Source organism: Adiantum capillus-veneris, chromosome 26, assembly GCF_014529385.1.
Source record: "Adiantum capillus-veneris isolate H3 chromosome 26, ASM1452938v2, whole genome shotgun sequence".
In the NCBI taxonomy this organism is placed as follows: Eukaryota; Viridiplantae; Streptophyta; class Polypodiopsida; order Polypodiales; family Pteridaceae; genus Adiantum; species Adiantum capillus-veneris.
The window spans coordinates 24,928,656-24,954,388 of NC_140956.1; the positions used below are offsets into that span (position 1 = coordinate 24,928,656).

At 46.4% G+C, this 25,733-nt stretch overlaps 1 protein-coding gene across 3 annotated transcripts in view; it reads right to left on the reverse strand.

Moving 5' to 3' along the window:
• Nucleotides 1–25,733, reverse strand: part of NBS1 (nijmegen breakage syndrome 1) — a 144,625-nt gene that overhangs the window by 61,242 nt on the left and 57,650 nt on the right. For all 3 annotated transcript variants that reach the window (XM_086501170.1, XM_086501168.1, XM_086501169.1), the window contains exons 5-6: nt 16,877–17,007; nt 16,681–16,730 (exon numbers count right to left, since the gene is read on the reverse strand). In XM_086501170.1, coding sequence (XP_086357296.1) covers nt 16,681–16,730; nt 16,877–17,007 — 181 coding nt within the window. The remainder of the gene's footprint in view (nt 1–16,680; nt 16,731–16,876; nt 17,008–25,733) is intronic.

Sequence of the window (25,733 nt, forward strand, 5' to 3'; positions counted from 1 at the left end):
TACCGCCCACCTATGTGGCTTTTCCCTCCTCCCATCTCTTGATTTAGCCCTCATTGTACATATGTTGTTTTTTCATTGGGAGAGTCTCCCCTTATGGTTGATGTAGCCCTCTCTAGCAGAGGTAGTTGTAGCCCTATGGGCGGTTCCATTAACTAAAAGAAGGATCATTTTCTCTGAAAAAAAAAAAATGTAGCCTAGACAACATTAAAAAATTGTCAATCTCAGTCAGGAAGACGCTCGCTGCTGTGCTCTTCCGGCTATCGCTGCCCCCCCCCCCGGTCACGCTGCCCACTCCCCCTCCTCTCACCCTCTGCCCACCCTCTGCCCGCAACTCTGCCCTTGCTGCCCCCTCTCCCCCCTCATGCGCTGCCCACCCCTACCCTCGCACGCAGCCCCCCGCCCCACCCTTGCACCCGCTGCGTACACACACTCGCACTCCCCACATGTTGCTCGCATTGCCCCTTCCTCTTCGCATGCTGCCTTCCCGCCTTATCCGTACCCCCAACCCCTTCATTTTACGGCCTTTGATTTGGTGCTCGGTCTCCCTTCAGAGAAAGGACTCACAGCAGCAAAGGTCGCGTTGTCACCACCCCCGCCAGCAGTAGCAAACACGGAAGGATGCTCGCGCCCCGCCACAGAGGGACTCCCAAGAATTCCCACCATCCGACTTGCTCTTTCGCCGACACAGCAAGAAAGCTTAGAGGCAGAGGCGGTGCGTCTTCAAGCCACCTTTATTATTTGCAAGATCATCGGCACCCGACCTAGCGGAGGGAGGTGCGTGATCTCCTCCAAGCCCGCCTTTTAGCAGAGGTGGGAAAGATCATCGATGTTCAGCTTCTGGGGCGCGGCTACTATCATATTGAGTTTGAGACTTCCAAGATGGCGTCCAAGGTCATTGTAATGAGCCCCCTGGCCATCCGAGCAGCTATCGATAGTGGCGACATGGTTTCGATCCGGCTACCGATGCTCTGGTCAAGGAGACAGACCTACCCATCTCAGTCTGCTTCCCTGGCCTAAGGAGAGAGTACCTCCCGCTCCTTTCCAGGATAGGTTCCATGATTCGGATTGTCTTGGAGACACTTCGCACGGCATCTTCTGTTGCTACCAAGGCAGTAGGCATACCTACAGTCTGCGTTCTGGTTTAAGACACTCACACCCTCTCGAAGGTCGTTTTACTACCACGGGTGAGTGGTGGGTGGCTCCCTAAGAATCTGGAGTATTCGGGCCTCCCGAATGAGTGTTCATTTGTCAACAGATGGGCCATCTTGCGAAGGCCTGTCCATGGAAGAGGCCCCGACCTGCGACACAAGCCTAGCCTACTACACCCAGCAAATAGGGACACAGAGAGCACACTGACACAGGCGGGTGCATCCTCGGAGACTGGTGCCCAGGCATGTAGGAGGGCTGACAGCAGGTTCATGACCGCGTCGCGAGGGACCACCACGCCAGCTCGGCGGCGTTGGTGGCCGCCCTGCACCACGCCAGCAACAATGGGTTCCTACAAGGAGCCGTTTCAACCACTACAGCAGGACGAACTGACGGACACCCCTTCCACCTCAGCCTTGCCACCGACAGCCCCTCCTCCTACTGCTCCACCTACCCCCCCACCTCCCATCCCCCCCCCCCCCCCCCCCCCCATCCCACGCGCAACAGCCTCACCCTCTCCCATCCCACCTACCAGCCCCCTTGCTCCGTCGTTTACCCCCTCTCCTTTTGCACAGCCGACCCAGGGGACAGGACCTCCCTCGACAGCTAGGCGGTCTCTTGGTAGTGCTTTTGCCACGAGCCGCCTGGAGCAAGAGGAGGAGCCTGTTTTACGGACGCCACTGGTAGTGCAGACGTCGCCTTTTGTAGCAGTCCCTCGTGGGCTGACTAGTTTCGACATCCGTCGTCGGTGGGACTTCTTCGCTTACAATTTCACATTCCTTGGCGACTCTTCTCCCGACCTTGAGGCTACTTGCCTCAGAGTTCACATACTTTTTTTTCCAAAAAAAAAGATCCTTCTATTAGTTAATGAAACTGCCCATAGGGCTACAACCACCTCTACAAAAGAGGGCTACAACAATCCTAATGGGGAGACTCTCCCAATTAAAAAACAGCATATGTACAATGAGGCTAAATCAAGAGATGGGAGGAGGGAAAAGCCACACAGGTGGACGGTAGTGCCATCTGAGCACACCCTGGACCATGGTGAAAAAAGGCCCAGGACGCCAGAGTCGAAGGAAAGCCTCTCTGCGCTCCCGCATGCGGTCGGAACTACCCTAGAGTCTCTCGAACTGTCCTCTGAGAGTATGGATCAGCTCTAGCCAAAGGTCCCGAACAGTCTCTGTTGGTGGTACTGGGCGAGCCTCAAGATGCGGAAGCAGCGGGCCCGCCAAATGGACCAGAGTGTCAGGCCACTGATGAGCTCCCAACACTCCCCTCTCTCATTGCACCACTCCTATGGAGTAAGCTCTGTAGCACGCTGCATCACTATCATCCTGCTGGTGGAAGATAGCTCAAACTGAAGTGCCCGGCGCATGAGAGTGGACCAAGCAGCTTCCCCCCAAGTATACTTCCGAGCTGTGGAAAGAGCTGGCATCAACCGAAGGACACAAAGCCACACCTGCTATGCCATCGGACAGTCCCAAAGAGAGTGATGCTGACTCTCCACAAGATGGTCACAAGCTGCACATGCAGCCGAGAGACCATTATGTACAAGCCAGCTCCCAATTGTTGTAGCTCTGTGTGCAACCAGCCACTAGAACAAAGTGACTCGTCTCGGCTGTCTGGAGTCCCACAACCTCTCCCAAAAAGCTGCCAAGAACTCAGCTGTGAAACCCTCCTCCTGCCAATGAGGTGCTGCAGCAAGACAAGCCTCTCTCTGCGCTGCCAGTATGTGACGTCCCAGTCGAACAATGTACTGAAAGAAAGGGACACCTGGATGGTCTGCAGAGGAGAAAGGGTCCCTCCAAAGCCACTCTCCAGGATCCCACTGTACTCATGCCAGTGGACAGCTCTCCCAAGCCCACAGTCTCCAGTGGCAAATCTCAAGAGCTGCTTGGTCGGGATCTATGACACAAGTCCTCCCATAGATGCCCACCGGGAGGATCCTCTGAGAACAGCACTCTGCCACCTACGGGGCCTCTACTGCAACTCGGTGTAGGCGTCCCTCACCCTGTAGCTCGAAAAACAGGGAGAGTATAGTCTCTCAACAAGCCCGAACTAAGATGAGAACCTCCAGTCGCGTGAAGGCTCCCATCCATCTGGGCGCTGCTAACTCGAGAGGTGTGAGTCACTCAGCTGGTACTGCCTCTGAGATGTCCTGACACATGCTCTGCACCCCTCTCATACCCTGTAGTTGAATGCTTTGAAGCTTCTCTGACAAGCCTGAAAACTGTAACCAGTCACCTAGAGAGCGTGTTGGACCCTCTGCCATGGGACCCAAGGAAACATGAGGCCGACCACCAACCAAGTGGCCTCTCTGAGTGCTAACCATGGGGTTCCAAACAAGGGGCTGTCTCAGGCGCTCCTCCGTGCAAGTAGGCTAACGCTGCTCCAGGCCTCGCCGCAGTTGCTCCCAAGATCGGAGCAGACTCACAACGAAGCGGTCCTCCAGTCTCCTACTCAAGCCAACTCTGCGCATCTCTGTGAAAATCCATCAAGTCGAGGGTCGCCAAGGGCCTCCAGCCTGAGGCACCCTAGCACTAAGCCACTGAAGCAAGAACTCCTTCAAGGGCTCCTCACCTGGAAGAAGTCCTCTCACGATGAACTTCCCAAGAAGGGCTCTGCTCTGTTGTGCTGGGTCTATGATTCCCAACCCTCCCTGAGAACAAGGAAGAGTGATGACCTGCCATGCCACTTTGGCCCGGGCTATCTGAATGTCCCACCCTGACCAAAGAAAGTTCCTGATCAGCCTCTCTACCTGGCTGATACAAGAACTGGAGAAGATCCAACAAGAAGTGATGTACCACATAGTAGCCAGCAACACCTGGTTGGCCACTACAACTTTGCCTACCAAAGAAAGTCGTGCGGAGCTCCAATGTAACAACTTCCTCCTGATAGGCAGGAGGAGGGGAGCAATCTGCTGCTCGGGAGACAAGTCCAAACCAACCTGACAACCCAAGTACCGCACTGCAGTCCCTAGGGAAATCCACCTGAAACCCTCACCTACCATCCAATCGGGCGTAGGAGCACTACCAACCGAGAAAGCCACCGTCTTTCTCCATTTGATCAATGCGCCAGATGCACAACAGAAAGTCTCAAGAGCTTGCTCACACCTGTGTAGGTTGGCCTCCTGGCCATCCAAGTACAAGGCTGAGTCGTCTGCAAACTCAGTGTCCAGTAGCTCATCTCCCCGAATAGGAAGTGCTAAGCCACATAAGCCAACCTACTGTGAACAGTGAAACCAAAAACTTGCTCATCGCCTCAGCATAAAACAAAAAGAGGAAGGGGGCAAGAGGGCAGCCCTATCTGACCAACATGTGAGCATGAAGCGATCACCTCTACCTCCTGACAAAAGCACCTGACTGTGTGCCCGTCTGTACAAAGCTGACGCCCCTCTGATCCAAGCATCTGAGAAGCCCATCCTGCATAGAGTGCCCTCCAAAAAATCCCAGTCGACTCTGTCGTAGGCTTTCTCAAAATCGAAAGAAGAATCACCAAATCCTCACCGCGGCGCTGTGCGAGGGCAGAAGCCTCCCAAAAAGTAAAGATGTTGTCAAGGATACTACGCTCCTTGACAAAACCTGTCCGAGTCCCATGTATAAGGCTCTCTAGAAGTGGCTGAATCCTCAAACTCAGAGCCTTGGCAAGAATTTTGTAGTTTGAGTTGAGGATGGTGATGGGGGCATCCAAGGAGCCACCCTCCTTGGGAATGAGGTAAATCAAGCCCTCACTCATGCTGTCAAGCATCTCACCTGTGTGCAGGATGTACTGGAAAGCACTACAAAGATCTGAGCAGTGTGACATAAAAACGCGTTTCATAGGTACGAAACCTCGAAACCCCGAAACGGATGAAACGTTTCGGCGAAACTCACGAAACGGGAAACTGCCCGAAAAAAAAAAAAGTCAATTTTTTGAAAAAATTTAGCGATTTTTTTTTAAATTTCAGTAGTTTAAAAAGATTTTTTTGTACTCTCTTTGCACTATTGCCTCTCTTTTATGCACATTGTACATACATATACATACGTACATATATGTATATATGTACACACGTATATGTATGTTGTATGTCTATTATACACGTGTGCTTATACATATGCATATGTATGTGTATAAACACTAATAAGAGTACATAATAAAACCAGTTTACTAGTCCGTATGTACACACACACACACATGAATCTTTAATCTATCCATCCATCCATACATAGATACATACTTACATACATACATCCATACATGCATGCATGCATATATAAATAAATAAATATTTTTATATCTTTATTTAAATGTATTTCTACGAAACCTGTTTCATAATTTTTGTGCCCTGAAACGAAACGTTTCAAAACCTCGAAACCCCGAAACGGGCGAAACCACGAAACGTTCCATGTCACACTGGATCTGAGCCAAGCAAGTCATAGTACTCCAAGAAAAAGCTGGGAGTCAAGCCATCCTCACCAGGACAGTTACCACGGGGGAGTGCACTAAGAGCCGTGTGCAGCTCCTCGAGCTGACGCATCTCCTCAGTCACAAGACAAGGCATCTGTGCCCACACCTGCTCTCTGCATGCATCCTGATGCTCCGATTGGGGCTTTGTAGACAGTAACTCATGGTAAAAGTCAGTAGCAACTACACGTATGTCCTCTGGCTCTGAAGCAACTGACCCGTCGAGCCTCCTCAACCGACTAACCTTTGCATGTGTATGCCGAGGTCCCACTGCCTCAAAGAAAGCGCATGTCACTCTGTCACCCACGAGGGTCCACTCAGATGCCTGTCAATGGAAAGCAAACTCATGGCGCCTCTCCTCTGTGCTGATGAGCTCCTGGCGAGCCTGCTGTAACTGCTCCTCCAACCAAGGACTGTCTGGATGCTGCTCCTGCATCCTCTGCAAGGAAGCAACGCCCCGTCGGAGACGCTGCTCCTCTCTAGTTGCAGCCAGGTGAGCCAAAGACTCCTGAAGAAAGAAACGACTAAGGTGAGCAAGTCCTAAGGCCACTCTGTCAGCAAGAGAATCCTGCATGTCAAAGCTCTTTGTCCAAAGAGCCTCCACTCGCTCTCTGAGCGCTGAGTCCATCAACACCCTCTCAAGGATGCGTAGCATCGTGCTCCCCCTCCTCTGCCTATCAGTCACTGTAAGGATCATAGGTGCATGGTCCGAGAAGAAAGTCCCTGCCAGAATGCCAATTGTCCCACCCAAGTCACAAAAGTGGTCACTAGTGTAGAAGCGATCTATCCGAGATAGATTCATGCCTCCCACTCTACGGTCCGAACGAGAGAAGGCCAGGCTGTTTGGGGGCCTCACAAAGCTAGAATGTTGCCACACATCTGAAACCCGCAGTCGTACAAAACCTCTCCCAAGCTGCCAACTCAACTTTATGCACAGTAGTATGGCTGCCACCAATCCTGTCAGAGGGTTCCTCCAACATGTTGAAGTCACCCCCTATGCACCATTGCTCTGCCTGCGGCAGAGACTCAACAATCTGAGACCAAAACTTTGCACGTGCACTCGCCACGCGCATAGATGTTCACGAAGCCCACGGACAACCCTGAACTTGCATAAACAAAACCTCACCCAATAGTTACAACCACACATGCCCAAGCAAAGGCCCCCCAAAAATTCAAGATAACCCCCGTATGTACGGATCCAAACCGTACTATTGTACCATATTGTACAGATCTATATGTACGTACGGATGCAACCTAGGTCACGACATTGCCGAACCATAGGAGGGAATCCAGATGTCATTGGGCACATCAATATCATTCTTGCTACATTATTCATCGTTGGGCCGAGCAGCTCTGTTGTTGGTGTGCAGAGCCGTGCCGTTTTGACCACTTATTCAACCAAATTGTAGAGTGTCTGCCTTGCGAGATCCATGCCAATGTGCCAATGTGCGGATCAATCCTCTCACGAATGTCTCACATTGAGCCAGCTAGCTAGGTTGGTTGGCGACGTCTAGCTGATTTACAGCTTCGGATTTCGTGAGCATATGCACAAACCGATCTTCCATGTTTATTCAAAAGATCACGTGAATTCAAAATATGAGTTGTTATTGGCTATCAACGAAACGTACTGAGGAACTCCTTTTGCAGTCTCGTATAAGTTGTTAGCCCCATGAACTGTGTGACCCATGCTTTTGTTGCATCCACCATGGTTGTCATGAACATCCTTTTCATCTACACCTCCTCGAATGGTATCAGCATGGCTGGCTTGCTGGTGGGTTGTTCAAGTAATATGTTTCTTCAAACATAATACAATGCTCGTTGGGGTCTTGATGGGGGGCTGCAACAAACTTGGATACTTCAAATTGGTCATTCTGATTGGCAAGGGGGTATAGTACCAAAGGTCGGCGGGGTTGGTACGACAATGGTATTTGGCGATGTGATAGTTGCGGGAGAGGTTTTGGCTACCATTTTCCAGATGTGGGAGGAGGTATTTCGAAAACGGGTGGATTTGTCAACCCTCTATGAAGCTGTCAAATCCAACGGGGACGTCAATTCTCGAATCGATACCGTGGGAACTGCAACAAGGGGTAATCACGAATTTGGATTTGGTGTGGGAGACGTGTCGATTGATATGCCGAGGCGAGGGTTTCTAAGTCGGATGACTATTCGTCAAACAAATGGGCCACGAAGTAAATGGTCGGCTCAGTGAAGGGGAAAACACAGGTGGGTTGGACGACATAAGAGGACTAAATGGGTTTTTAAATTGATTTAGCGCGTACCGATGGAGTTGGGAGGAGGAGGTATCGCTGGTAATGTGCACGCACGTGTCCCACTATCTCCTTCTATGGCATGTACAGGGCCAGTTTCTAGTTTGTCAACAATAAGTGGTATTCACTCTTCCTGGGGCACATCCTCCAAGTCTGGTATCTGGTACTATTGCCAATGCTCCTTCCTCGTTCCTGAGCAGCCCATCTTCGCTCCTTCCATTGAACACACTTGGACATGAATCTCGAGCATGCGCTCACATAGGGCAGAATCTCATAGGCCTGCATTAAAGTATCATCATGGTCACCAAAAATGTTGTGCCCTGGGGACAACACAATGTAATGGTGCATAGTGTCGTGTGGGACTGAATGTGGTGCACCTCTCTCATGACTGCAACAAAATGAAAATGAAAGACAAGAGAGACAAGACATGGCACAACAGAAGAACGCTACAGAACTCTCTATCACCTAAATGCATCTCTGAATACGATGGCCCCTAAGCATAATGTAATTGCACCAACGGAACAGCACAGTGAAGTAAAGAGGTGCGATTGTGTGCCGACACGGGGTGACCAACAACTTATAAGTGATCACATGGCATGTTTTGTCCAGTTTAGCACTTATAGGTGATGACATATTAGTGGGCGGCCCCATATATCTTGGTCGTGGGGTATTTTACGTGAGTAGGGCAGATTGGGCGAGTCCCTTCTGCCCCTTGTGTTATTCTCATTTGGTCATTGCAGATTGCCAACATTTTGAGAGTCACTGCGTTTTCTCTCTCTAACATTTCACTCATGCAGGCTTTCTTCTCTCTCAAGCGTTTTGCCACTAGCAACAATTTCTCTTTCTCACCTTGCGATCTCACTTCCCTTTGTCTGGCCTTCTCTTGCAAGTGCTCTGTGTGCCAATGTTCGTGAGGAGGTTTGCTCGCAGTTGCAAACTTGATCGTCATCTAATTCACCGTATTTCTGTTGCACCTTTGACACGGTATTTGGCTGGCGGTATTCTACCTAAGGACTTCTATGAGAAGAATGGCTGCAGCATTCTATCTTGAGAGATCTCATTGATGAGGTGATTCTAGCTCACAAAAGTCTGTATAGATCAATGCAGCTTGGAGATGATGACTAGATAGATCTGATGGCTGGCGATATTCTGCCAAAGGACTTCTATGAGAAGAATGGCTGCAGCATTCTATCTCGAGAGAACTCACCGATGAGGTGATTCTAGCTCATCACAAAAGTCTGTATGGGTCGATGCGGCTGGATGTGATGACTAGATAGATCTTGTGCATGGTCTTATGTGAATATGAAATGTCTCTTGAGATCCAATGTGGATTAAGATGTGAATGTTAAGTGTGAACTATATTGTTGATTATTAACTGAAATCCGGCGAAGATTAGGACATGCTAATGCAAGCTTTGTGAATGTGGGGATGGTCGCATTTCTACATGGAGTCAGTGTCACAAAATGATGACATCGTGAGAGTGCGCATGTGCGGAAGCGTGAGAGAGGACAAGATGCTTTTACGTTTGCAAATTTTCATGTACTGCTTTCGAGAGGCCATGGGCCTTTATATATGTACCTAGGGCCTCTCTTCCACTCAAATTTGCTGACAAGCACTGAGCAGAGAGGTCCCTCGGATTTTGTAACTTTGTTCAAGCATTAATACAAAAATAAATACCGAAAGGGACGCCAAACTTTGGGGCCAATACCTTTGGGCACGGAACTACGCCAGGCCGTGTTGACTCTATTGAAATGTGATAAAGTTTGTGAAGTCTCTCGTGTGCCATGCCAGATTCCCGACTTGGGGTGTCCAAGTCTGTTACAATGGTATCAGAGCTCAGTCAATTTTCTTCCTAAGGAGAATCCGATCCCTTCGACACACATGGATTCGGTTGACGAATCCCACAAAGACCAGAGCAATCCACCTGACAATTCAAGGTCGGGTGAGAGCACGGAAAATCCAAATGGACAACGACCCGATCTTGACGATTCGGAAGAAGAGTATGGGCCACCACGGCCCACGGAGTATGAACCAATGGAGATGCAACGTCGACAGCAGGTTGATGCCTGTGCTAAGCAGATGCTCCAATATTCAAAGGATCCCTAGTATGCAAAATTTTTGACCAAGCATCATCGACAAAATGCATACTCAGTGGCGTACAACCATCAACTCACCTTTAAAGTTGGGCATTGAAAGAACCACCTGCCCCGCGGGTGTTCACTGAAGATGAACTTGACAATGTGATAGAACAACAAGTGATCCAAATATTGAGGACCACGAAGCATTCAAAGAGACACAACCGAGGAGCAGATTATCCTAGTTATTTGGGTCGTCAGTCTTCTTATGCGATGTCACGTGACGCATCCAACCCTATGTGTCCATGGACAAGCTACAGCATGACAAGGGTTCAGTCAATCTAGTCAGTCTAGATTTAGAAGTGATCTAGCACTTGTTGTGAGTCTATTCGTAGACAGTGCATGCCCAGTCACTTAGTGTAGATGCATATCCTCTGGTTGCACAGAGCATGATCATAAGCATTCCCAGCAGAATCCATTAGAATCCTTCAGGGGAATTTTCCAGTGCATTTAGCCTATTTTACCTATTTTTGACATTTTTCACTTATTATTTTTAAGTGACTTTTGTTGGAAAGTAGGTAGGGCAAATTGAGTAAGTTTGTATATAAGCAAACCTAGACTAACACTAAATGGCAGAAGAGGCAACAGAAGCCAAGCTCAGCAGGCAACTTCTCAACAAGACCCCTTGGCGGTTTCCCCCTCCAAGCAAGAACTCCCATCTCCCTAGCGTTTTCTCTTCCAAGGAGATCTTCACCGCATCAAGCCTTGCCTAGCGTTTTGCATCAGCATCCATCGCCAGCAGGAACTCAGACCTAGCATTTTTTGCAAACTCCCATACCTAGTGTTTTTTGCAGAGCTTTCCCTAGCGTTTTTGCAGATCAAAGCATTTGCAGATTTGCAGCGTTTTCAGCCACAACAGTGCAGCGTTTTCAGCAATGAAATACCTGCAAGATCAGTCCCTAAAAGAGTAGCAGATTCGGCGGGAAGACCGTCAGTTTCAGCCTAAAGAAACCTCAATTTTCAGCCCTGAACCTGCAGATTTTCAGCAACAAAGACCCACAAAAACAGCCCCCCAAATCAGCGTTTTTGGATTGTAGCAGATTTCAGCCCATAGCGTTTTTGGACAGCAAATAAAAGATTGCAGATTTCAGCCCTTAGGTCGGTCTCGTCATCACCGTCATTATCGCCGACATAGCCTAGACTTGCATCAGTCACATGCATTCAGTTTGTACCGATTTGTGCAATCATAAGTAGACCACCCTCGCCGACGAGGGTGGGGCCTTCGGAAGAGGGTTTTACAACGTCTCTGGTGTCGTATCTCTCTTCTCTCTCTATCTCTCAGTCTCATACACTTGCACGCATGGTGTCCATTCACTTTGTTTATGATCATAGCATTCTCTCATTAAGAATGGAAGGCTCTCCCTTCCATAAGAACAAAAAGAACCTTGAGCACAGTTCGGAGCACTCATCTTAAGCAAAGTGCAAACATTCATTCCGCTGCACCTAACATGTGAATGCACGAAGGCCAAAGAAGCGCGTACGTTTTGAGGGTGTTTCAAGTTCATCCTTATCCTCTTCTGACAGTTCAGATAGCTTCTCTGATTCAAGTGATGAGGACCGAAAGAGAAGGAAGCGAAGAAAGACTCAGAGACACGGTAAGAACAAGAAGAAGGCCAAGAAGAGCAGATCCTACCAAAGACCTCGGATATCTTCTGACAGTTCTGAGAAGGATTCATCCTCTTCTGAGAGTTCGGACTTTGATGACCGGATGTTTTATTCAAAGAGGAAGCACTTTTATAGAGCCAATCAATACGACTTTCTCGAGGATAAGAGCAAGAAGACCAAAGAATTCAAGGAGGTTGGACAAGCGCTAAAATTTGATACCTTTTCAGGTTTTCGAGATGCTCACAAGGCCCTTGCTTTTATTCAACAATTTGACAGCTTTTTTCTGGGGGGCGCTATTCAGAGCACTCCGAGATCAGGAGGGCAGCATCCTATTTGAAAAAATGCACGGACACAGTGGTCCACTCTTTTGTTACAAAAAGAAGCACTGACAAAGTGGCTAAAGTTCAAGCAACTTTTCATTTCCTCTTGGCTCACTCGGGAGTACGAACGTGATGTGATTACTGCTTGGAATCTTCTTCGGTGGACCAAGGGAGATACTTTGGATACTTGTTACAAGAGATTTTGGGATGCTTTTCTCCCTACCTCTTCTTTCAAAAAGATCACTTTTAGACAGCAAATCGAGCGATTTTGTTGTGGACTTCCCATAGGGATACGAGATTACTACTTACTACAGAAGTCCGAGTCCATACAACTGATGGGACATGCTAAGCAAGGGTTTGCTATGCATTTCGGTAATCTGACTTACCCAACTGATTAACTTTTGACACCGAGGACCAGACAAAATTCGACAAATGATAATGGATGAAAAGGGAAGTTTCAGAAAAAGAAAGATACACGTCCCTGACTGAGAGAGGAACAGAAATCTGAATACCTCAAAGCGTGGAAGTGTTTTGACTGTGGAGAACATATATCCGTACATTGCCCCAAAAAAAGGCACCCAATGGACAACCAGACGATAAGCCAAAGAGTTCCAGAGCAACCGAAGGACGCGGAAGAAAAGGAAAGACAAAGGCAGGACTAGTGCTTGATTGGGTGGGGACCGCCGACCCAGTGCAGATGGATGAAAGCACTAAACTTTGTCGCGCATGGGGCAAAGTACGACATCAAGAAGCCCTCATCTTCTTTGATGGAGGAGCCAAGGCCAGCTTTATTTCACCCGAATTGGCGGCTCGACTTGGAATTACGCCCGAGCAAATGGGGCCACAAGCGGAGGCTGTTCTTGCGGCACCCGGACAAGATGTTGCCATTTACACCTGTAACTTCGTTTGCATTGTCAGGGGTATTTAGGGCACGAGGACTTTTACATCATGTCTTTGAAAGGGTGTGACGTCCTCCTAGGAATCCCTTGGTTCCACAAGAACAGTGCCGCGGTCGATTATAGGGCCAGGAAAGGGCAGAGAGATTGTAATTGATGTAAAGCTGAAGGACAAGTCCGTCCCACTTGTATCGGCTTCGGCCATTTCCAAATTAATGAAACCCAATCTTTTTGTTTGCTCGATCTTCTTGAAGGAATTGAATGATGAACAAAGGTCAAATATGTCTAATTTAGAAAAGGAACGACAAGAATTTCTACACGCACAGGTTGATTGTTTCTCTAAAGGCCTACAAGGCAAGTTACCACATTCTCGTCCTAAGGATCACACGAGTGATTTGATTCCCAGTAGTACACCACCGAACCGACCGTCTTATCGAGTTAGCCGAGGCCAAAATGAAGAAATAATGAATCAAGTAAAAGGACTTCTTGAAAAGGGTCTCATCCAACCTAGCACTTCACCTTTTCGTTCACCGTTATTGCTAGTATTAACAAAAGATGGATCGTGGAGGATGTGCATTGACTATAGAGCTCTCAATAAAATAACCATCAAGAACAGATTCCCTATTCCAAGCATCGATGATATACTCGACAGACTTCAAGGATCCTCTTGTTGTAGCAGAATTCATCTGAAAAGTGGATATCATCATATCCGAATTGCTTCTAGAGACGTCTACAAGACAACTTTTGGGTTGTATGAATATTTGGTTATGCCATTTTGCCTTACGAATGCTCTGGCGACATTCAACCGTATGATGGATCGGATTTTCAGAGAGTATCGATCGCTTGTGGACACTTTCTTTGACGACATCATCGTCTTCTCCAAGAATAAAGTAGAACACAGACACCACCTGTTGCAGATCTTCCAGGCACTGCGGAAGCATAAATTGGTTATAAATGCAAAAAAGAGCGATTTTTTCTTGCCGGAGATACACCATCGTCTCAGCAGAAGGGGTAACGATGGAGCCGGGCCAAAATTGAGACTATTCGTGATTGGCCTGATTTAAAGAATGTTCTTGAAGTTCGAAGCTTTATGGGCTTGTATTCATATTATCAGCGGTTCATTCGAAAATTTGCTGAGATAGCTTCTCCTTTGCATTTACTCACTCAAAAAAAGGTTCCTTTCACTTGGGGATCGACAAAGATTACCGCTTTTCAGACCCTCAAGGACAAGTTGACTACGGGACCATTGTAGGCCTTGCCAGACTTGCAAAAGCCATTCGAAGTTTACTGTGATGCTTGTGGTCGCAGTCTAGGAGCACTTTTGATGCAAACAAGCCATGTCATTGTTTACGAGGACAGGATGTTTTCACGTCCAGAGATGGTAGCACAAATTTACGAGAGAGCTATTGGCAGTTATCCATGCTCTCACGCAATGGCGACATTATCTACTCGGAGCTGATTTTACTGGTTTATGTCTAATTTTGCTGGCATAATCGAGGACAATGATGACGTAGCATGGCTATGTGAATAATCCTGACAGATAAAAATGACTTTTAAAGTTGTCCCAACTTATGGTTCCTTTCCGATAGAGCCTAAGGGACACAAGGCTATTAAAATTAAACCAAAAAGATGAAATCGCACAGGAAGCGCCGACGTGGCAGTTGTACGGACATTCCGCGTTTTGCGTTGATTGATAATGCGGCAATTGTATGGATTTTTGCGATTTGCGCTGTCAACTTTTGGGAGCGCTAATTTTTGGGACAAGATGATTTTGAGTTTGCAGCTTTTCATGTACTGCTTTTGAGAGGCCATGAGCCTTTAAATATGTACCTAGGGCCTCCCTTCCACTCAGATTTGATGACGAGCACTGTGTAGAGAGGACCTCGGATTTTGTAACTTTGCTCAAGCATTAATATAAAAATAAATGCCGAAAGGGGCGGCAAACTTTGGGGCCAATACCTCGAAGCACGGAACTACTACGCTGGGCCATGTCGACTCTACTGAATTGTGATAAAGTTTGTGAAGTGTTTTTAAGTAATTCTCTCGTGTGTCGTGCCAGATCCGCGACTTGGGGTATCCAAGTCTGTTACAATCAGTGTCTTTTAAAGATAGGTTTTATGTTTGTTTTGCAGTCGTAATCAAGGGCAAGTACTCTTCCTTTGCGATGATGTTGGTGGTAAGATATGTTACAAAGTGATGACTTTCCAAACTGGAGCAATGAAGAGCCAACTTGAAGAGGAACTCAGCTGCCCACGGAACACACCATGAATCGCGGATGCTAACATGGCAATTGTACAGATTGTTGACATGGCAAGTGTACGGATTTGCTACCATGTTAGCGTATTGACAAGGCTAACGTGGCCAATTTGGCACCCGAATTGCTTCCTAGTGATAGCTATTGAAAGCAGATGATTTTTAGACGCCTTTTAGCATCAGTTATTGATATCGCGTGCTTTTTAGCACTAAGGGAAAATAACACATAATTTCTAAGTTGCTTTAGGGCTTTTGGGGCCAAGTGCCTATAAAAGAGAAGTCAGGGTGCCATTACTTCCTAGATTGCAGCTCTGTGATTGTATCAAAAGTGTGTATGTGGGTACACAAAACTGTTGTGACCATGACAATTCCTTGATAAAATAAAGAAAAACCACAAGAAACACCTAGTTTGAGGGACCAATGCTTATTGTCTAAAGTGTACTTTCAAGTTCACGTTTGTTGTTTGCCATTGAGTTTAGTATTGTTACAAAGTTTTACTGCCTTGTCACGTGACTTGCCGGTTTTGTGCTGTCCATATGCCACTCAATTGAGTGCTAATTGAAAAAGAGTGAGACACATCTTTCTTGGCATCTCAAGATTGGCCTGGTCAGTTTGGAAGTTTGTAGTTAACGGCACCGCTTAGCACATTACCTTATTCAAAACTGAGCCTCGAAAGGCTTTTTTTTGGGCTCAAGAAGGAGTTAGCACAGTTGAGCATATTGGGAACGGCAATGGGTATTGTGTTTTATTTCTTGTGAATAAAAATAACTTTGGCCTAGGCAATAATTTATTTTGGCATCAAATTCGTGCTTGGCTTCAGCCTTTTCTGCCAATTTTCCATTTCAATTCTCAAGAACGTGCCTTGAGTGGTGTACTTACAACCATTACAGCTAAAAAGTATATGCTTGACTACAATCTTCCTTTTGGGACTCAAATGTGAAATACTGCAATATAGTGCATGCAAGAAAATGAAATTTGATGGCATAAATGCTTGTTAGGATATGAAAGTGCCACCGTCTTCTTAAGGAAAGACTGTTTTTACAGAATTCCCATGCTTCCAAGGGGCATTGTGCTGCTAAACGCAAAATCGGGTGGCCAATGTCAATGTGATCGTCCTTCCAAGGACACTCATGCCATTTACCTTGGTAATGTCTTCACTTGGGTACTCTTTTTGCACATTATCGGAATTCCTCATATTCGATTTTTTTCTGTTTGCTTTGGAAGGTGGTTCCAAATAAATGTTTGGTGTTGGGCTTTATCCCTCATAAGATGCCTTCAATTTTTTTTCTTGGGTTCTCTTATGGCCTTTATGGGAGTTTTGGGAATGATGTTATGTTCCTTAAAACTCCAAAAGACCATTGCTTTTCTTTGTGGCCTCTCTTCGACAAACCTTGCATTTCTCTTTCCCCATTGAAGACATCTTTCAGCAAAAAATTAAATATGTTGTTGACTGTTTCTGGTTGCATGCCATCTCAACCCTCTAATTTAGGGTTCCATTGGGGCTATCTTTGTATATTACCTTATTCAAGGGTTTTTCCTCACCTTGAGGTTTCCCACCAGTAATATATAGCATTGCCCAAAAAAAGTCACACATATGCAAGACTAATTTTTGTACCTTGAACAGCTGACAAATTCGGATGATAAAGAACTTCTTGCAGAGAGAGCCTAGTTCAACACAGCACATAAAACCATGATGTGTGAGCCAGTAGCTTACAACTTAAGTGACTTCATAAGCATCACAAGCTATCGAGCTAATTTTATCCAAGGTTGGCTACAAGCATAAAGGTGAATTATGTGCATCATGTTCTAACCTCAATCCAACCAAGTCCAATGACTGGTCTCTTGTCAGCTACAGCTTGAATCACTGTACCATGGACATTCGAACCATCCTCCACAATTAAATGTGTACATTCTGAGCACCAGTTATCTACAATATATCCACCTGAAAATACAAAGGCAACAATTTATGTTAAGCAAAGCAGATATCTTACATAAGTTTGCCTCACAAATGAAACTTTAATCCTGGAACCCAATGAACAATAGCCAACAAAATGTGGTATATACTATAAGCACAAACACAAACTTCATAGGTACACAATTAAAAACCATTTCACCAGACCACTCGACTATAGGTAAGAAACCACACTTGAATGATTGGTTCAGGTGAATGCAGCTAAAAGGGGAGAATGAGATGAGCTTTGTCCTTGTCATAATTGCAGCTGAAGTTTAGAGACTTGCGCACACGATAGACCACTAGGAACTGCTGACCTCCCATGGTAAAGTTACAAGGAGAGTGATTCAACCAATTATGCAATAATTTACTGTTTTGTAAGGAGAGCAGGTTGGACGAGGATAGTATAGCTCCCCTTAATTATGTGAGAAGTATTCACCATGGTTTTTCTTAGACAGAAAAATGATCCTCATGCATGACAAATACAGTTATGGAGGACAGCACGCTTCTCTCATAGCACTGAGGTATGTTCGCCAACGTGAACCAAGCATTTAGGTTAGGACGATAAATAAAGTCATATTTAGACCCTGGGCCCAATTTGTGATCCCCACACTTGAACTATAGAATCTTGCCAGTGCCTGCCCAAACACCCTTGTTGGGGAAAGGACTATTGGTATGGGACGTTCTGAACGATTGGGGGTTTGGCCTCTATAACACCTCAAACCACCACAAAGAAAGGAGGATGAAAAGAATAGCTTTCTCAAGGTAATCTCCGCTCACGAATTTTGTCAACCTCACACACACTCAAATTGGACTAGCCCCGATTAGCTTCCCTCTACACTGCTATCAATCCCACTATACTTGGTTGCACTAAAGGAAGCCAAGGGATCAATAAAATCGAGGAAAAAACTAAGGAAAAACAATGGAAATCTCTGCACTTTTGTTAATAAGACGAAGAGCTTCACTTCTTTTCAAACACCCTTCCATGTGCTAGTAGAGACTCCATAGGCGCTCCCATATATACACATAGCTTGACCAAAACCCATTCAAATCAAGCCCAATATGAAAACCCACAAAGTTCCGCGAAAAAAAACTCAGAAAACGTGATAGAAAACTTGGGGGAAACCTTGCTTACCAAGTACCAAAGTACCCAGCACTTCACCTCGCAGTATCAAGCATCAACATCAAGTACCCATCTCAGCATTTAGCATCATTGTATCAGCATTGTGCAAGAAATAAAGCAAGTACTTGCTCTGGCAATAGAGCAAGAGGGCCCTTGAGGGAGGTTGGGACCGGACATTCGGTGTCATCTCTTTTCTCTCTCTCTTTGCGTCTCTCTCATTCATTGCATTCAGTTCAGTTTCTCTCTCAAGTGAAGTAAAGTAAGCTTGTGTTTGTGCGGAGTACTAGATCCGAGCTAAATCATTAAACACTTCCGCTGCACCTGACAGGGGATGCGCAACATCACACTCCCACTCATTTGTTTGTCTGTCACAATAAGAATCAACGGCGCGTGATCTAAGAAAGAATTCCTTGCCAGAATGTAAACAGATCCTCCCATGTCACAGATACGGTCACTCGCGTAGAAGAGATCTATCCTAGATAGATTCACTCCTACTCTACGGTCAGAGCGAGAGATAGATAAGCTATCTGGGGGCTGCACAAAGCCTCCATGCTGCCAACTCAGCCCCATGTACACTAGCATGGCCACCTCCAATCCTCTCTGAGGGGTCCTCCAACATCTTTAACTCTCCCCCGACACACCACTGCTCTGCATGCGGCAAAGACTCTACAATATGTGACCAAAACTCAGCTCGTGCACTTGCCACATTGGGCGCATAAATGTTCAGGAAGACCATGAGGCAACCATGAACCTACATAGTAATCCATTGGGCTTGTCTGGCACAATAATACCTCTATCCACAATGGCCTGCTTCCATGAGCCCGCCGGCCACATAGAATCTGACCACATCGCGGAATGTGGCTCTCACAAAGATGGTGCTCCTGAAGCATAAGAATATCAATCATAACACCCACAAGGCATCTCTGAAGCTCCTGACCCAAGCAGCCCCTTTGACGCTGAAACTAGGGCCCACCTAAACCCTGCACATTCCATGAGACAATCCTCATGGGATCAGTGAGAGAAGACCGATGTTGCAACAACAGTCAACCTTGCTATCTTCGAGGCCGGCTTGGATAAGGAGTAATCCGCATCCGAGTGACCTCTAGATAGACGCATCTAAAGTGACTATGCCACCCAGGCCCGTGCAATCCGTAGGGCTACATCCTCTATCCAAGAATCCTCATGTACAAATACATAGCAAGGAGCGCTTTGAGTGTCGGCAAATAAGTGAACCACAAGGTATCTACATCCTGCTGCATCCGGTGGCATCACACTTAACTTGGCTAGAGGCCAGAGTGTTTGTATCAAATCCGTCACCTCGAAATCCCCTGTGTCGTGTGAGAACTCTATAGCCTGGACCTGGAGTCAATCAAGAATTGTGTGCAAGGTCCACTCTGTGTGATCCCTGCCACACAACGGAAAGGAAAAACCTACCGCTGAGTCCAAAGCCTCGGTGCCACTGGCTCCTAGGAAGAGGACGTGAACTCGGAAGCAAGCTGCCTCAAGGTCGAGAGAAGGGTCAATGAGGAAACGTGTGGAGCTGTAGTCAAAGAAATCCCACCGTCAGCCAATGTAAAAGCTGGCCAGCCCAAGGGGACTGATGCAAAAGGAGAGGCCTGTACCAAAAATGGCGTCCTCAAGTAGGGTTGTCCCTCCCAAGCCATTCGGCTCATAGCGAAAGCACTACCAAGAGAGCGTCGAGCTACAGACGAGGGCCCTGTCCCTTGTGTCCGAGGAGGGGTGTGGGATGGGTCGGGTGATGAGGCTGCAGGCCCAACGGGGGAAAGGGGGGGGGCGGGAGGTGGGGGTGGAGGAGGTGGGTTTGGGGGGGGGGAGGTGGCGGCGGGGCCGAGGAGTCTGAAGGTGGAGGGGAGAGGGGGCAGTGGACCTGAGGTGGAGGGAGACTCCTCAAAGGACTCCTGCTGCAAAGGGTCGAAACGATTCCCTATCGGAACCCACTATTGCCGAGATGCACGAGGTCGGCCACCAGAGGGGGGCGGTGTGGCGAGCCTGTCCATGTCGACGGCAGCCGGACACCTGCTACCAACCATCAGCTAGCTGGTCGCTGGCCTCTTTCGAAGTGCCAACCTGAGTGTCCTAGGTACCTATCTACTGGGCATGTTCAGCCTTGGGAGACTGAGCATGCGCTACGGGTCAAGATCTCCGACGAGAACAAGTCTTCGCTAAATGACCAATCTGCCTGCAAATGAAGTATTGATTCGAGAGTCCCGAATACTCCACGCTCTCGCATAACCACCCACCACTCACCCTAGGTAGGAGAGCCACCTTGGGAGGGTAAGAGTGTCACGAACCAGAACGCGTATTATAGGAACACCTGCAGCCTTGGCAACGACTAAAGTTGTCGTGCGCGGGATAGGAAGGGTTCGTTGGCGAATAAAGCCGAGGGGGGGGGGGGGGGGTAGCTAGGGCTAGCGCGCAACACAAGGGAGGAGGAGGGGGAAAGGAGAGCGATGGCGAGGGGGGAAGGCAGGTGCAAGGCGATTGGGAGAGGGTGCGCAGGGCTAGCGGGGGCAGCTGCCAACGCTTTTGTTTGAGGTCGCTCGCCTTATTTGTTGTTGGATAGCTTGCATAGCTAGGTTGAGGTTGACTAATTGCTCTGTCAATCTTTGGATGTCGTAGTGAAGGGCTTCCTATCCTTTATTGTCCACTCTTGGAGCTTCCACATGGATTTCCCTTTCAACATGCATATCCAAAGGCAAAGGCTCGACCACCTTATTCATAAGCATCCCTTTGATGTACATTTTCTTCTCTTTCCCTATTTTCCATCTCATGTCTTCTCACCTTCTTTCTTCATTGTTCTTTAGCAACCTTCACTGCCTCATTGTAGGTCCCTAGGTCCTTGAGCTCCGCCTTGTCTCTAATGCTTTGATGCAAGAGAGCCACAAATCTATCTTTCTTCAAGAAATCGAAAGGCATTTGGTTTTCTTCAAATCCCTTTATAATCTTTCTCCAACAAGCTTCAAACCTGTTTATGTTTACATTGATATCCTAATATTCTCCTTGTTGCAGCTTGTTTAGCTCTCTCCACAAATCCTCGGGATCATCATCCTTCTCAAACTCTTCTCTCAAGGCTTGAGAAAGATTATTCCAATTGCCCTTTTTCTCATCTTCAAGTCTATTTTCATACCATTCGCGTGCTTCACTTTCAAGCAGCAAACTCACCAAACGTACCTTGAAAGCACCATCATCCCTATTGCTCTCCAATGCAATCAATTCGATCCTCCGGATGAACTTATCCACATCTTCTCCTTTTCCACTTTTGAAGACTTCATATCCGTCTCCTATCATAGGCCTTGAGTTTATCTTCAAATGGATGCCAATCTGTAGATCAAAACCCTACCAAGAGGACTCTATTCTCCTCGGTGGGGACACCAGTTTATGTGAAGGATTACGGGGCTATCCTCAACAACACCTCAAACCACCACAAAGAAAAGAGGATGAAGAAAATAGCTTTTTCAAGATAATATGGGCTGGTCTCTGCTCACAAATTTTGTCAATCTCACACACACTCGAGCTCGACTAGCCCCGACTAGCTTCCCGCTACACCGCTATACAAATCCACTATACTTTGTTGTAATAAATAAAGCCAAGGGATCAATAAAATCAAAGAAAAAAGTAAGGAAAAACAACGGAAATCTTTGCACTTTTGCTAATAAAACCAAAGGCTTCACTTCTTTTCAAACGCCCTTCCATGTGTTAGCAGACACTCCATAAACGCTCCCATATATACACATAGCTTGACCATGAAAACCCAGAAAAAGTTCAGCAAAGAAACTCAAAAAAAGTGATGGAAAACTTGCCCTTTCACACATGTACAAGCAAGGTATTGCAATGCATAGTCTATCTTCCTTCAGTTGCATCACAAGGAGCTGCAGACAACATAGCTACCATACCTCAAACCAAGATGAAGAGAGGTCAATATGTAAAGCTAAGCGCCCACTTTAATCACCCCATTGAGGAGAGATACACTCTCAACTCACCGTTCTTGCAAAGCAAGAGGGATATCTCCACAACAAAACCCCCACCCTTCACCACAAGCTGCATAAACATGGAGCTTCCTTTTCTCTGATGAAACTCCCACTTCACTCACGACCAAAAGCTGATAAAAGTTTAGTTTTTCCTCAAATTTTTATTGCACTTACCCACTCTTTGAAGTCTCGAGACTTCTATGTACAAAAACAACAAAACTATGTACCCTGCACAACTACCCTTCTTGCATAGGCACAACTAGCACACACAGCCTTAGTACACTTTGTACAAGTGAAACCGACCCGTAGGACGGTAGACTTTAGCTTTCACCCCCAATCTTTACACTGATTGACATTACTTGAACTTAACGACACAAAGGAGCTTCACGAAGAAATCCCTGACAGGGAATTACACTTCAGACAAACCACGGCTTGGCAACTAGAGCGTTTCCAAGCGGACGACACCCTGTAGGCCCCAAAGACTAGCGCCCCTCTCGGTATTTCTTTATTCTTATTGCACTTGAGAAAAACCTGTAAACTTCTACAAGCTGTCCCACTTTTATCGGGCTGAAATTCCCCTACTCTAACCCAACCTTGGCAGCATAACCACACTAGAAGTCTCCATGGACAAAGTCCCAAGTAAACAGTGACTTTCCACGCACTTTCGAGCACTTTACAAAACATGGCGAGAAATTACAGCACGTTGAAATCTCTGTTTTTGGCCTCCAATTTGCACCAAAACACCTATTCGGTGATTCCCTAGCTTACTTGAAGCTCCTGGGACTTATAGGCATCAAAACTGGCCAAAACCCTACACCTGCAAAAAATTACAACAAGCTGTAATTCTTTGTTTTGCGCCAATCACTCCTGTCGGTAGCCCTCGTCACTTGCCCTTTAAATTAGACGAGATTCCTCACGGAAATCTCTTTGAATTGTCCTGTACAAGCACCCAAGGCTTTCTCGAGGATCCCCTAGCATTACCTTGCAATTTAGGTGCGAAACCCTAAACCTGCAGAAAAACACAGCAGCTGTAATTTTCTGTTTCGCACCATTTTGAGCGGAGCAAACACATCTACGTATGTCTTAGAAGCTCCCACACGCAATGGGACAGTTCCCCTGTAAACCAGACGAGATTTCACACTAGAAAACTCTCCGTTTTCGCATTCCTTCGCGATGGAATTGTTTGTACCTGAAGGAGATTTGCAATTAATTAATCCGGTTCCTGTCCAAAAGGCTCTTGCCTTGGCAAACGCGCATAAAACCCCCAGAACTGTACATGGTCATTGAGAAGCCCAACTAGAGGGGCATTATGCGTGAGAGGAAAGCATCGCGCTGCATGAGACAAAGGAGAAGGCAAGCTTGCCATTAAAGCTGTGGTCACCTACACCCACTACTCACACACACACTGTGGAGAACTTATCCTCAAAAATCAACCCCAACCTCAAATTTAGGCGCCCCCTCTTGGGATGAGCTTTGAAGAGAGAGAGAGAGAGAGAGAGAGAGAGAGAGAGAGAGAGAGAGAGAGAGAGAGAGAGAGAGTTGACCTGCAAGTTGCTCTCCTACTGCCATGTGTCCATTTGCTCCTTTTGGTTTAATTCCTAGTATCCACCAACTTATGAAGTTCTGTGGAGGGGCCTAAATGACTTTAATTGAGCCTAGCCACTTCTTTACTAGTTGGATTTCAGTGCCGATCGGCCCAATCATCTCTTGGCTACCTAGCCTTGACTCCTGCGGGTGAAACTCTCGGCCAACGGCCGTTTCACACTGGCCATGCAAAACAATGTAAGATCATCTCCCACGAAAATCCCTGTTTGCTCTAGAGTAGGCCTCTTTTTGAGGAAGTTCTTCCTCTCTTCTATGATAGCAAAACAAAATGATTAGAGCACCTTTCTTGGAGGTTCCCCCATCACCTCCTCCTTTCTTACCCACCAATCTCCATACTCCGGTGTATTTTGGCTCCGTGGTTCCCATAGAGGAATCCCAAATCCCGAGTGAGTTTTTCCAAGCAGTTACTAAACCGAGCAAAAATTATCAATATATGATTTTGAAAATCTCAAACTAATCAAGATACTTCTACTTAATTTAATAATCATTCACACATGTGTTTTTATTTAGTACTTACACTCTAGTCAAGGCAAGAAAGAGGTGCTGGCTATTAGAGGACATCAAGTTGAGAATGGATGATGATAGCACATTGCAAAGGAGACAAAGGATTTCACAAATGAACCATTAAGAATCAATCTTTAGCAATAATGTGGTTGATTTTTCTCATGTCAAGATGTAAGATGTAGGTAAAAAGGAATGTGTGTATAATGTACCTCATAGAACATGAGGTACAAGCCTTTTAGAGTAGGATCCCTCATAAACTTTCAAACCCAAGAAGTCACAAGGTGTAAAACTAGGAATTGTTACCATGCAATTTTGTTGGGCTTGTACAAAGCAATGTGCCATCTGTGTGTGTGCGTGTGCACGCGCGCCCATGCACGCACATATGCTCACTATGCCCCTTACAAGTTTTAGAGTGAGGATCACATTTGAACATATTCAAGCTTTTCTCCTTCACATTTTGAGCTTGGATCTCCCCCGATATTCCTTCTTCTCACAACCACCCCATAGACTCTCAATACATCCGTAGTCCTTAAGTATCACATGTCCATATTTGGTCGTATTTAAGCTTTTCTCTCTCAATACATCCACGGTCGTGAAGCATCAAAGTGCCCATTGATAATCTCAATAGAGCATAAAAAATGTTTCTTTGGTCTCATAGGTCATGTTTGACCTTTGATGACATTAATACAATCTCTCTCTCTCTCTCTCTCTCTCTCTCTCTCTCTCTCTCTCTCTCTCTCTCTCTCTCTCTCTCTCTCTCTCTCTCTCTCTCTCTCTCTCTCTCTCTCTCTCTCGTGATTTTTCCATTTATGGTGCATGTTTTCTTTTGTTCTCTTTTCTCTCTCTCAACTTATCTCTGTAGAGCTCTTGCACAAAATGTTTATGGTTCTCATTTGAATAAGAATGACAAGTACTAAAATACATCTCATCTTTGTAGAGAACTCGACTTGAAGACTACAAAGAATACAAAAAGTGGTGGATCTTTATTCTACAAAAAGACTTCCAAGTATGCTCCTCGTGAGTCATTCACCCATGAGCAACATGCCAAGATCCGATGGCCGAAAACTCATATAGTGGGTAAAACATGGAAGCCATAATCTAGCTATATAATGAGACAAAGTCAACTATTGCCAAAAATACAATCAACACCATGGCTAGTATTATTATAAAAGAGCCATTTTTAGGGCATTTTTAAGCTTGAAAATGAAGTTGAATCTTGATGCACTCAACAAAAATATTGTCGTTTTAGCATGAAGTTGTTATCATCTAGAAAGAGTACACAAAATAGTGACTCCACCTCAACTACGCCAACAATCACTTCAACAATAGTCTATTGCAGGACAGTCGTGCCCTACAAGCTGATATACACTAGGCTCCACATGCCCTACCTGCAACCTTCATGTATGCATTATAGGGAACCATGATGCGCATACTCTCTCTCTCTCTCTCTCTCTCTCTCTCTCTCTCTCTCTCTCTCCTTCAAAATTATGGTGTTT